This window comes from Caenorhabditis remanei, chromosome II, assembly GCF_010183535.1.
Source record: "Caenorhabditis remanei strain PX506 chromosome II, whole genome shotgun sequence".
NCBI lineage: Eukaryota > Metazoa > Nematoda > Chromadorea > Rhabditida > Rhabditidae > Caenorhabditis > Caenorhabditis remanei.
In genome coordinates this window covers 11,163,966-11,177,333 of record NC_071329.1, presented here as the reverse complement: position 1 = coordinate 11,177,333, position 13,368 = coordinate 11,163,966, and the positions used below count along the sequence as shown (strand labels likewise).

At 35.1% G+C, this 13,368-nt stretch overlaps 5 protein-coding genes across 5 annotated transcripts; 2 read left to right on the top strand and 3 right to left on the bottom strand.

Annotated features, from left to right (window-relative positions):
* Positions 1 to 105: 105 nt before the first annotated feature.
* Positions 106 to 362, bottom strand: GCK72_006043 (uncharacterized protein; the record flags this gene model as incomplete). Its single annotated transcript, XM_003108756.2, has 2 exons — positions 106 to 232; positions 289 to 362. The coding sequence occupies 2 exons, from the start codon at positions 360 to 362 to the stop codon at positions 106 to 108; spliced, it is 201 nt and encodes a 66-aa protein (XP_003108804.2).
* A 626-nt stretch (positions 363 to 988) lies between these two features.
* Positions 989 to 3,279, bottom strand: GCK72_006042 (uncharacterized protein; the record flags this gene model as incomplete). The annotated part of the gene is made up of 9 exons (XM_053725451.1): positions 989 to 1,105; positions 1,150 to 1,224; positions 1,280 to 1,384; positions 1,433 to 1,531; positions 1,577 to 1,785; positions 2,186 to 2,330; positions 2,376 to 2,699; positions 2,745 to 3,110; positions 3,157 to 3,279. The coding sequence occupies 9 exons, from the start codon at positions 3,277 to 3,279 to the stop codon at positions 989 to 991; spliced, it is 1,563 nt and encodes a 520-aa protein (XP_053589645.1).
* Positions 3,280 to 3,404: 125 nt separating this feature from the next.
* GCK72_006041 (uncharacterized protein) lies at positions 3,405 to 5,823 on the bottom strand (the record flags this gene model as incomplete). The annotated part of the gene is made up of 9 exons (XM_053725450.1): positions 3,405 to 3,536; positions 3,584 to 3,709; positions 3,752 to 3,969; positions 4,016 to 4,508; positions 4,554 to 4,712; positions 4,762 to 5,122; positions 5,173 to 5,384; positions 5,432 to 5,741; positions 5,786 to 5,823. 9 exons carry the CDS (start codon positions 5,821 to 5,823, stop codon positions 3,405 to 3,407), a joined length of 2,049 nt encoding a protein of 682 aa, XP_053589644.1.
* A 5,062-nt stretch (positions 5,824 to 10,885) lies between these two features.
* On the top strand, positions 10,886 to 11,883 carry GCK72_006040 (uncharacterized protein; the record flags this gene model as incomplete). Its single annotated transcript, XM_003108858.1, has 5 exons — positions 10,886 to 10,975; positions 11,030 to 11,105; positions 11,517 to 11,611; positions 11,659 to 11,806; positions 11,855 to 11,883. The coding sequence occupies 5 exons, from the start codon at positions 10,886 to 10,888 to the stop codon at positions 11,881 to 11,883; spliced, it is 438 nt and encodes a 145-aa protein (XP_003108906.1).
* Positions 11,884 to 12,246: 363 nt separating this feature from the next.
* Positions 12,247 to 13,305, top strand: GCK72_006039 (uncharacterized protein; the record flags this gene model as incomplete). The annotated part of the gene is made up of 3 exons (XM_053725449.1): positions 12,247 to 12,297; positions 12,987 to 13,199; positions 13,249 to 13,305. 3 exons carry the CDS (start codon positions 12,247 to 12,249, stop codon positions 13,303 to 13,305), a joined length of 321 nt encoding a protein of 106 aa, XP_053589643.1.
* Positions 13,306 to 13,368: the final 63 nt, after the last annotated feature.

Here is a 13,368-nt window from a genome sequence, read left to right as displayed (position 1 = left end):
AGGACTTCCCGTATTCTTAATAATATTTCTTGCCTGGATCCTTTTTTGCCAAAAAATATATATAAATACTTGAAGCCTGATGAAAACTTTATTAATTCAGAAATTCTATCGTCCAGCATATGCATTATGACCCCAATAAGTTGGTAGATTACTCGGCACCTCCCACGAATTTCCGATTCCTCCGAATAGTGGATATCCGAATCCCCATTGGCGTTTCACTCGTGTCAATACACTGAAAAGAAGAATATTTCAGATAAATCTAGGTCGGCGAATTATAGGAAAACTCACTTTGATTCAATTTGTTTCGTCGAAAAGACCGCGAAAACAACCAAGAAAATCCAGAAGAATAGGTGCGAATTCATTTTTAAACTTCAGAATTTCTTGTTGGAAAATTAAGTTTTCCTAATTTGATTCGTTGTTTTTATAGTGTCAGAAAGAGAGAAACAGATAGTGTTTATCATTTGTTTCCCTTGGAAGATGATATCGCAAAATCAAAGATTTTTGAAGATACTGTACACTACACTGTTGATCGAAAATCGTGGGTCAAATAGAAAGTTAAATGGGTTTGTTTCTCGTGATTCTTCTCTTATCATCTCATCAAAATGACTTCATTAAAAACCATTCAGAATCGACGTGGTTTTTGATGGATGTTACATTGAATGTAGCTAAAGCAGACGAAACAATTATTCAATTTATACGAATGATATGGTGAGAATGAGCTAACTAGGGAAGACGCTCGAGAGACCATGGAGTTATAGGACGTGACATCGTAAATGTGAAATGAAAATACTATTTTCTTATTAGTTTCGGAGTTTTGTAGTTTTGTAGTCTTCTCCACAGGTAGATGAATTATCACCTGGTTTGTCGAACTATGACGTTTTTTCGCATGCGAAAAATGATGATATCTTCAGAATTTCACTTAACAGACTTGACCGGGCGACTGGGTCAAAACCACACATACACAAATCTTCCCAGCGTTTAATACATTTTATTTCTTAAATAAGTTATTTGCAATTTCAAAAATGATTTTCTTCGCGTGAACCGCATCTTCTTTCGTGGTCATTGGAGATCCAACTGCAAAACGGAGGAAGAAAATGCTGTGAATCTGGAAAAAAAGATCTAGTTGAAACATAGAAAATGGGAATATACCGTTGATGGAACAATGTGAATACGTCGGTCTCTATTGATGGCAGTGCAGAGGCGTTCGTTGTCAGAATTCGAATGCTGAAATAACGATATAGTCGATTTCGGAAGTGATTATAGCTGCGGCTGAACCTACATTTCGGAGGCGAAAGCAGCACAATCCGAGTATTGGCGGAACAAAAAGTTGGAACTTCTGATCTTCCACTATTATCTTTGAGAAGAAAATTGCGATGTCCATAGTCTGAAATAATTGAATTGTAGAACAATCATACTTTAAACTCAAACTCACTCCTCGTAGATAATCTTTAATCTTGTCGGCTCCCCAATTTCTCAACGTAAACCATAATTTTAGAGAACGAAAACGACGACCCAGTGGAATTTCCAAGTGCTGGAAGGAATAAAAAAATCTTCTGATTCAATTCAGAAACCCTACTCGGTAATCAGTTCCAGTTGATTGATATTCATGTGCTAAATGAATTGCATCAACATTATAATAACGAGATGCATATGTTCCGTTTTTAAACCACATCGGAGAACAATCGAAGTTGATCATTCCTGCTTTATGAAGATTTGTATTGTATGAATCGACGTTCTCTACTCCGTTTAGTAAATATCTATTCTCTTCACATAACGCATATGAACCTAAAACATTTCCTTCTACCATACTTGCAAACCGGGATGAAACGGGCCGGCGCGTAACTTGCTTCAAACTCAATATTATGAGCCGAAAAAGATCCCAAAATGTAGGTCTCAGCAAGTTCAGACTGACCTACTACTGGCCGGGTGGCTATTCGTTAATGTGCCGCGGGCTGGGCTAGAATGGCTTTTTTGGCCATTTTCGCGTTTTTTGACACTTTTTTCCGGCCCGCGGAACATTAACGATTAGCCATCCGGCCCATAGTAGCTCAGTGTCATAGAACTTGCTGAGACCTACATTTTTGTATATTTTTCAGCTCATAATATTGAGTTTGAAGCAAGTTACGCGCCGGCCCGGTTTGTAAGTATGCCTTCTACAGTATACGATTGAAGCTTCTGAGTTTACCTGCATATGCAGAATCCACGTGAACATAAAGTCCTTCCGCTTTACATATCGGTGTTAATCTCTCAATTTCATCAATTCCACAAGACGACGTCGTTCCAACAGTTACAATCAACATGAACGGAATATATCCACGGTCACGGTCTTCCTGAAATAAACTTCAATAAATCAAATATTCAGACTCGTTTCAAACCTGCACAGCTTTTCTCAATGCATCTGGATCGAGTCCATAGTTTCCCAAATATCCTTTGATTGCTTTCAATTTCCGATATCTGACGCCAGCAAGCCATGCTCCTTTTTCAATTGAAGAGTGTCCTTGATCACAGAAATACATTACAAAGTTTTGAAATACACGGGGATCATGATAGAATGGAGTGATGACGTCAGTTGAATCATAGCTCGGTCGGTCTGTATTCGAGTTGAAAACATTATAATTTAGAATATTATAGAGAGATTTTCCAAGTGAAAAATTGGGGAGCCACTGGAATATTGACGGAGAGGATTTGATTTCTTCGACCTAGAATGCAGGTTTTCGTGCCTTAGAATTTAGAAATCGAATTACTTTTGCAGCTCTCGCTGTGAGAATTGCAATGAGAATTGAGTCTGATCCTGAACTTTGAATGATTCCACACCCAGGACCTGGATGAGAATTCTTGAAATGTTCTGGTAAACCCATCAATTCGACAACCCAATCTAGCATTGCCTTCTCTAATTCCGTGATAGCTGGACATGCCATCCAAGAGAATCCGACAGACGACAGTCCACTACTCAAAATATCAGCCATGATTGAATGATAAGTGAGTCCAGCAGGGAAATAAGCAAAGAAATGAGGATGATTCCAATGAGTTGCCGGATTGAAAACGACTTTCTCCAAATCTTCATAAATTGTTTTCCAGTCCTCTGGAGCAGTCGGTGGGGCAGCTGATACCTGGAGTCAGCAATATGACCACTAAGCGAACTATGATATAACGTACTAATTGATTCATGAACCCTGGTTTCACATCTGGAAGTGGTCTCCTTTTTCTCATACTCTCCCAGTAATCAGCCACGATATCAATCACTTTACATCCTTCTGATCGAAGTTGTTCAGCATCCATCACGGAGTAATATTTGTTAAATTAAAAATTGAAATGAAACATTTATAGCGCCTTTACTCAATTTAAAAGAAAGTTTATATTGGAAACATTTCACGCATTATTATCTAACTTCTTATCACATTTATTCAAGAAGCCATTTTACACTTAGTCGGTTGTGAATTCATCAACGATCCATTTCGACATTTGAAAGCGTCAATGAACTCTGGAACACTTGCTAATCCGTTGTTCACTTTCATCGAGTCTGAATTGCACATTGTCTGAAAATTAATTAATATTGTAAATTAGTACAACATGACATTCCTACTTTGACGAGGCTATAAAAGAATAAAATTTTATCCGTTTTGTTCATTCCAGGGAGAACTGCATAGGGTTCTTTCGTTGAATCGTATGCATTCCATCCAATACTAACACTTACTCCAAACACATTTTGCTGAAATTTGAATTCTCTTTTTTGTTTTTTATTCAGACTTACAGTCATTGCTTCGAAACATCGTACAATTATCCGGAAGTATTGTTCTGTATCTGAATTCCACCAATCTCTGTATCTTCCATTTGAATCGTAATATCTTCCTCGTTCATCAAAAGCATGAATCAATTGAGGAATTATTCTAGAGGCTGTTGTTGCAAAGTTTGTATAATTTGGAAGATGAAACGAGATGAATGGATAATGAAGTAACGAACGAGATATTGCTGAAATAACAAAATAAACAGCATTAAAAATCGGATCGAAACTTACTCAGTTCATTCTTCTCAACTGAATAGAATACTTCAGAATTCAAAAATACTGAAATTGAATTCTCAGCAATCGATTTGAACATTTTGTCAGCTTGCCATTTCAGTACTTGACAAAGAGTTGAAATATAATTTGAGTTTTCAGAAATAACCAGTTCATCAATCAATTCTTCCCCATCAAATCCAAATAATGTCTTTGTTTTATTCAACTTTTTCTGTGCCTCTTCAATTCCTCTCGAATCCATCCATTTCAGTTGTGTCAATGAATTTCTGAGATGATTATGGATGGTTTGAAGCATTTGATCGAATAATTCTTTGGTTTTTGGCTCTGCTGATCCGTGTAAAATAATCTTTCCAGGAATAGTTTTAGCAACTTGAAGAAGGCATGTTTCTTCGAGTTCAGACGATAATTCAGCTCTTAGTATTTTGAATGAAAAACGAAGAAATAACAAATTATAGAGGGTTTCGGAAGGTGTTTTCTCGAGAAGATCATTCACCTGGAAGCAGAAATCAAGGGAGACCATATCAACACTTGTTCTTACCTTTTGATAATAAGTCGTATGGAAACCAAATAGTTTTTTGTCGAAAGTTTTATTCCCATTCGGATACCAAGTGTCTATCAATTCTTCCCAATCGACAACAGTCATATTTTCTTGAATTTCAGAAAGACGAATGACTTCTGGATTGGCTTCGAACTCGATCTGAATTTGAAGAAACATTAACTTCTTATCATGATATCAGTTATTTTACCTCTTTCAACTTCTTTTGCAATTCGACAACATCATTCAACATCTCTTGATATACATTTTCTTCATATTCCGTTGAATTCGTCTCACTCTTCGGAAGACTTCTTTTTAATATATCAAGGACATTTCGAAATTGATAAAAAGTTAACGAAGGAGTATTCGGTTTAATAACAAACAGTGTAAACTCGGAATCGATTGAAGGTGTTATTCCGAATATTCCACAATCATCAGGTGTATGTCGACTGATGTGTATTAGAATTTTAGTGAGATCTTGATGTTTAAATGTGGAATTGGGAACAGGTTCGATGCTTGAAGTTGGTTTGCCAGAAAGAATTGGAAAAGGAAGATCTGATGGAATAATTGTTCTGAAATAAAAAAGATAACTTCGAATTCCAAATTTTAAATTTAAACAAACTTCAAACGGTTTTCATTTATATTTGTGTCGCCAGATATACATTTTCCCAACATTTTACGAACAATTTTCTCCGCCTTTTGGTGATCAGAGTTCGGATGAGAGATGATTAATTTGAGAAGTTTCTCGAAATTTCTTATTTTCGGAGTGTATCCAGAACAAACATGTTCATGAAAGTTGTCGCACGGATGAATTGATGAATTCATTGATTCAAGCTGCAAATAAAGAACGTTTCGACTGGAAATTGTGTTTAAGAACGAACCAATGAAGCAGAGTACTTGACACATTCAACTGTTTGACATGGTAATTCGAGACGTTCTCTCCGTGCTTTTTTTGGTGGTTTTTTCCATTCAAAGGCTGATTTATCATGTAATCCAAGTTCTCCGAGAGCCACAATCAAAAGAATGAGAATGAAAAGAGTTGTACTGACAGCTAGAACAGTGCATGGAGTCGGCCTTCCAAGTATTTTCTGTTGTTCTTCAATTGGATCAGGAACTCCAACTTCTACTTGAGATATTTGCATTTTCTTCTTTTTCGCTGTGGTTTTGAAAAAATTAGATGAAGATTGTGATCTGAAAAAGCAATGAGAAACTGAAAAGTTACGTTAAAAGCTCACTTTTTGATTTGTTTTTCGTTCGAGGAAGCATCGCTCATTTCGAGGTTTCAGGGAAAGAACTGATCGTTTGAATGATCTTTTTTTTTTCGTGGAATCTTTAATTCCTGACGTTGAAACACGTTTACAGAAGTTCACGTGAACACAATATGAATAAAAAGGATTCACGTTTTCTTTTTCAAAAAAAAACAATTTGAAAATCCCAAACGGTAGTTGTTGTTGTCAGATTGAACTGACGATACCATTAATTTTCAGTTTCTTCTCTTTGAAAATTTTGAGACAAAACGCCTATTGTATTATTCTCAGGGTATTATTCTCAGGGTTCCTCAGTTTTTTGTTGCAACCAAGACTGACTTTGCACTATTCTCAATGCAAGCGGGACATTCAGTTTTCGGTTTTTTGCTTCCAAACGATCAACCTTTTTCTTCGAGTTCCACATATTTTCCACCTATTTCTTTACTCTGAATTCATAAAATATGCAAAAGAAACGGACCTCTATGTCTCATAAATAACACTTTGGAGACCAGTCGTGCGCAGAAAACAGAGTGAGATACGTTGTCTTCCGTTGCTAACATCATCTGTTTTTGAATACATTTTTTCTGTTTTCCAGACATTTTCCTAGATTTCTCTGTGACTGAAATAGAATGAATTAATTGTTTTCAGATCACCGTCTAGATTAAAATTCGATTCTTTCTTTTCTCTCTTCAGATTGTTTTCCTGGATAAGAGAGCTTTCTAGTCATTGAATTCAGTAATTCAGAGATTCTGCTCTTTTGTTTCTTTCACTTCAATCTATCACTTTTTTTTCCCTCCCAGTAGGTCATCTGTCAAAAAAGTGCTTCATCTTTTTGGAATTTCCCTAAAAGAGCAATTAGCTCGGCATCTGTCAATGCCCAAGAGACTTCCCTGTATCTAAAAATTTTCATTTTTATACTTTTAAATTTTAAATTTCAAACGGAATAACTTTTCCATATTTTAATATTTGAATCTTCATCATCTTTTGGAAATCCCATGTTGGCAATTAAGTCACTCGAAGAACACAAACTCTCTTCGTTGTTGTTATTTTGTTTTCGAAGTCAAAGTCTAAGTTTTTTGTCGAAAGAAGTTCAGATTTTTTTTTTGGTGGAGAAGAGTTCTCAGAGACATTGACGATGATGACGTCGTTAAATATGAAGAAGGAAGAAAACGGAAAAAGGATGAAGTGGTTCTATGGTTTTGAAAAAGTTTCAATGTTTCTCAATGAGTTTATCGCGTTCTCGATAAGTACCAATTCCTTCAAATTGTATTCCGAGTTATGACGGTTCTGAACTTTAGACTCGACTTGATGAGTTCATACCCAAATATTTCTATCAAGTTACTGAAATTTTACTGTAGAACTTAGGTTCATTCCTCCAAAAAATAGGAAAATTCCAAGAATGAACTTCTTCTCTTCATTGAATTCATGTTTTATAGAAAAACTTAGAAATTCTTTTGTTTTTTTCCTCTCTTCTCGTATAATTCTGAATTCTGAACTTCAGTTGACTCAACTTCTCTTTCCCTCATAAAATCATTCGTTATTCCATGTGTTTTTTCTGTAATTCCATCAAATGTAATCCTTCTTTCACTCTCTTCGAACCAGTGTCATTTGTCACAATCAAACCAATCTTTCCTTCTAATCCACTTCTTTTCTCCGTCTTCTTTTTTTGATTTCTTTGTAGTTTGATGTGATAGATTATATAGAGTTTCAGGAAAGATTTCATTCTTTCTGGAATAGTTTTATTAGGTTCCGTGGATCAGTGCTCAAACGGAAACTCATTTTCATGTCATGATATTGGGAAGCGGAAATGGGAAGGAGAATTATGAGGAGAAGAAGGGAAAGGAGATATGTACTCATAAGGGTTACTATAGGGGAAATTTCGAACATTTTCAACTTCAGTTACTTTAATTTGTCTTGAACTGAAACAGTTTCCGAAGCTTTTACGAGCTTAGGTTGACGAATTTGAAATTAAAAATCTAGTTTTGGAGAAGTATAACAACTTGCTTTGCGCCCCAGAAATCTCAAAAAAGTTTCAATCCAATTAAAATATAGATAACTCCGTCGCATATCACCAGGAACATGAATAATTTTGCTTTAATTGTACAGTAATTCTAGAACTTGAGACCAATCATAAACTCCGAAACAAGAGAAGTCCTGCTCAAACATCTCTTTTTTCGCCTACACACCTTCCGAGTCTATCCATTATAATTCTTGTTTTCTGTCCTTTTCCGTTTCCTCTTACTTTTCTTTCTCTCTTCCATTTGATCGTCCTTTATTTTCTGTTGTTTTATTTCAGCTGTCAACCCAATTATGTCCTTTTTTACCTACTTTCTCCCATTTCTTCCATCTTTTTTCTCCTGATTTTTCTCTATACGTTTCCATTTACGATCCCTCAAAGTCCAAGAAAAAAGAACGACGAAAGTTCCACGATCATTGACCAGAAATAAGAATAGCCGGAGCCAAAAGAAGAGATATGATGCCCTCATAAAATTGAATTTGTTTTCTGAAACATCCAAACTTTTCTTTCCTTTTTTATTCTTTTCGAGAACTTTTCCCACCAAGATCACGAAAAAAAAACGAAATTCGAAACTTTAGATGACGGAGTTTATTTTTGTTTCTCAATACGAAATTTGTCATTTGAAGTGGATTCACGGAGAGTTAGATGAAGATTTCAAAAGACAGATTCAGTCTGTTTCCGTTATTCGGAGAAAAAGGAATTATACAAATTCGATGAAAATTATATGTGAAATTTCAGATATTTTCTATTTTTATCTGTTTTAATGTTCTTGAAAACTTTCAAAAAACAATTTAATTATATTTGATTGTGTGGCTTTTGTTTTCAGAAAAAAACATGAACAGATAAACAAAACAAAATAATTTGTGTGCACTGAATGGAAACTGAAAACAGAAAAAAAGAAGAATGAGAGTTATCCGGTCTGGAACAATGTCTGGAGAAGAATCAGACTCTTCTGGAGTCTGAATAATTATAGTTCTTTTTCAAATTTCTTTTCGGAGTGGAACATCTTTTTACATGCTCTTCTGAATATGTCTTCTTTCCTGGAGCCAGCAGATTTTATTCTCAATGTTCTGCTCTTAATAATGTTTCAAAGATCCTAAATCTATACATCACTTTCCAACCCAACCCTTTGAATTTATGATTTATTGAGCTCTAACCCCAAACCGATCCTATTTATCCTGAAGAAAGGAGCTAAATGTCAATCAAATGAAGTACACGTTCCACTCATTCTTTCTCTCCCAAAACTTCTTTTTTTCGTTTTCCCATTATTCGGATGCACTCACCCATTATGTGTCTACAAAACACGAAGTTGTCTTTGAACCAAAAAATCATAAAAGTGACGTTAACTTTATAAACTTTTATTTCCAGTAAAATAAATTTTCCCTTTTCGGAGCCTGTTACCACCCACCAGGATATTTTCGAAATTTGTGAAATTTCCATTCCGTTTGAATGATTTTAATGGGATGTTGAACTCATATTTCCGTTGGAAACAAGCACATTTTGGCCATATGTTTGTGCCAAGATTGGAAGATTTTTGAATTCAATTTATGCTTTTTAGCAAGAAGTTCTCAACTGATGAAAGTTCGAAAATGTTTAAGTTTCTTCTTAAAATTCGAGTTTCACTTTCATTAAAACGTTGGAAAAAATGGGTATTACCTTGCCTACTGATTCTGCCACATTTCGTACCTTCCAAATGGCTCTAAATGTCTTGAACCCTGAACAAATCTCATCATTTCTTCTATTGACAAGTCTATATTTACCCAGATGCGAATCGTATTTACCCATTCATTGAAACAGAACATTATCTCATTTTCTTTTCTTTTCATTTTCAGATCTCCTCGTCTTTTTCCTCGTTTCATCAGCATTCTTTATATTGAAAAATCACAAGATTCTTCTTCTTTTTGCATTTTATACTCACAAATATTTGCCTTTTTTCTCATTTTGTATTCTTTTTTTCTGATTTTAAATTGGTTTTTCTGCAACATAATGTGGAAATACAAATAGAGAGGATGATATTTCTCGATCTCAATTGGCTCTTTAAAATAGAAAGATTGAACTAATTATAAAGATCAACGACTAAAAGGAAAAAGAGATTTTTGAGAGAAAAATAAAGATCTTTTGTAGTGAAGTATACTCACAAAATAGAGAACTTCATCTGGTTAATATAGAGTAGAAACTATTCGAAGATGAGAAATATTATAGACAGTTTCACGACTACTGAAGTCGTAATCATAATACACAATTAAATAACGAGAAAGGTCAAAAACTTTAAATTAGAAATCAAAGGGGCCAGCTACCAAAATAGAGGGTTCACTTAATGTATCAAAAGGAATCATACCAGTTTCCAACTGAAATCTGCAAAAACGATTTACATTTTGACCGGTACTATATGTGAAATGTGGCGAACTTTCATGAGATTCCTATTTGTGAATTACAGTAGTATCTCTATTTTGAATTACTATGAAGCTCCACTTCTCTGAATTCTTTATCATTCCGAAGTATTTACGGTTTATTTCGAAAAACTGTTGACAATCGTAACCTATAAAAACTTCAATTCCCTCAGGTATTTACTATTTTTAAGTGTTGATTTTCTAAACTTAAGTCACACTTTTATATCTCACCGTCTCATGATCTTCTCAACAAAAAATATTTTGATTTGAAATCTTTCCGGGGCGGAGTCCACCATGTTTCCAACACCAAAAAGAGGGCGTGGCTTCTTCGTAAGCTGTCCGAGAAATGAAACCCCCGCAAACTCAAAGAGAACCTGATCAGAAAGAACACTTCTCATTTTCTCTCATCCGTTGACTCTTTTTATTTGCATTATTCCATCACTTTTCCACCATTCGATAGTGCTCAAAGTTCAGGTGCTCGGTGAAACTTTTTGCTGCGTGGATCCAATTTCCGCATAAATTTCATGTCAGTTTCACTTTTTCTATTCAGTTGTCACTCAAATATACATTTATACGAGAATTCATTTATTCATTTATTCATTCTATTCATTTGTGCATCTCTTTTTTCCCTTTTTTGTTTTCTTGAGAAGAAAACGTAATTTTCAGCGAAAAAAGAAAACTATGGATTCACTGAAAGAGGCTGAAATTCGTGAAGTCTTTCGAGAGTTTGATAAGAACGGAGATGGACGGATTACACGACAAGAGCTTGAGGTATTGATTCTTCCAGTTATTGTAATCCTAGTTCATTTTAATTCAAAATTATAGGTTGCTCTTCTTCAATTAGGAGAGAAAGCAAGCAATACAAAAATTGAGACGATGATTGAACAAGCTGATTTGGATGGTGAGTACAGTAACCCTGAAGAGGATTTTCGTTTTGAGAGACTAATTTTACTCCCTTGATTTGGAGTATTTTCTATTGGGTGAATATCTGAAACTGTGTTTTGATCACCTTCTTCTCTGGTTTCTGTAGTGCACCCAAAATGACGCAAACCAAGTATTTCTTGCTCGTAAATAGAAGTTTTCATGTGATTTCCGGAGAGAACTTTGAAAACTTCTATATTTGTTGAAAAAATAAAGTTAGAAAGTACTGAGCACACTACAAGATAACAGGAAGTTGGGTGGGTTGATGAAGTCATTCAAGCCGAATGAAACATTTCGAAAGTTTACGGGAAAAAATGTCTAGGGAGAAATATTCGAACTCTGACTTCCTTATTATATTGTGGAAAATGCTCTGAGAATTTTAAATTTCTAGGAAACGGATGCATTGACATTGATGAGTTTCTCAATGTTCTTCGTCGTCAAATCTGTGATCCAAAAGAAGAAAGAGAGTTGAGAGATGTGTTCAATGTGAGTGATCTGACAGTTAGAAGAATATCTTGAATGTTTATTTGAAGGTATTCGACAAGAATGGTGACGGAGTCATTTCAATTGATGATTTGATATTTGTCATGTGCCAACTGGGAGAGAAATTAACTGAAACTGAAGCAAAGGAAATGATAAAACAAGGAGATTTGGATCATGATGGAATGATTGACTTTCAAGGTAATACGCTTTTTACAATTAGATTTCAAAAAACGTAGTTATTTTCAGAATTCGTCAATATCATTAAAGGACAATAATCAAGTTAAACTCAACTTATCTCTGAATCTTTTCATTCCATCGCTTTGCTGATCATCATTTCAATTTCCTTCTCATCCTAAATGACATTTTATGTAAATAATAATCTTTTACTAATATAAAACAATAAAGTTCAAGCATTTCTTCATTCGCAAACTGTATACAGTGATTCACCATAGAACCCAGGACTGAAAAAAACGATTCAAAAAGTGTAACTTTTCTACTTTTTTTCTACTTTTTCAATGGCGTGTCCTTCTTAGAAAACGTGCGGAACTGGAATAAAATAACAACCAAAAACTACAGCAACATCACGTGTAAGAAACCGGGGGAAAAACAACTCAGTCTTAAAATCTCCAAGTACCAATATGGTTGCTGCGACTCCAATAAAGACGATGTGGATCATTTATTATTCTAAGGTAATGTTTCAATCAATTACCAGCGCGAACTAAATGGGCTCTTTCTGTAACGGTGCTCATATTGACAAGGGGTTTCTAATAGCAAAAGCTCATGATACATCTCAAGATTTCTGCTGTTCCGGATGAATGGTGTATATCCATGATTCTAGTTTTCCTGATTTCATTTATTGTCGCGTTTAGAACACGTTCCCAATTATTAAATAACTGGAAAATTCACAAATCACATAGCTTTTCCATCCCCAAGAGCAACCTTTTTTTTAACTTGGAGTGGTTCAGACAATTCGGACCATTCAACTAGTAAGTTAATGTATTCCACTTTTCTCTCCAGATGTCTGTGTTCCAAAAAAATTAGATATCCTAGTTTTTTGAGACGGATGTCCGGATGTCCGTGATTTTTTAGTTCCTGATGGAATTTTTTACAGAAAATTCGATGTCTCGCAGATCTACATCGAGCCCACATTCTTCAAATGAAGATAATATGGGAGCCTTGAGAGGTCTTTCTCCTCCCACCTCCAAGCTTAATATGCAAATCGTCTATGAGTATCTGTATGACTTTGGTAAAACCATTTTGGCAAATGTTGACATGTAACTGATCAAGAAAGCATATGATGCGAAGTTTTATTTAAATGGGAGTAAGCGAAACGTAAGAATTTGTATTTGTTGTGATCAGCCAGTAATCTCATTTTTAGATAACAAAGAGGGAAAGTGCAACGATAATGGAACGCTTATTCGCTGCAATTATGATTACAGTGGAAGCGTCATCACGCCCGTTCCCGTACAAGGATCGCAATGTGACCAACATACTCGATGCGTTTGATATTATCAAAACTAAAATGGATTACGAACCAAGCCTGTCAAACAAGAAGAGAATGGCAAAATGGAGAAAGAAGTGGGGTAGAAATGTAATGTGTTTTACTGATTAAAACTTTGGACTGAATGTCATATTTTCAGATTTATGACACTCAGCCTATCAAAAACGCGATGGTTCATATAATCCGTGATCAGTAACTTTGAACCACCTTGTGCATTACCCCAAAAGTAATTTTTTGAATAAAGAGATTTGTGTCAGTG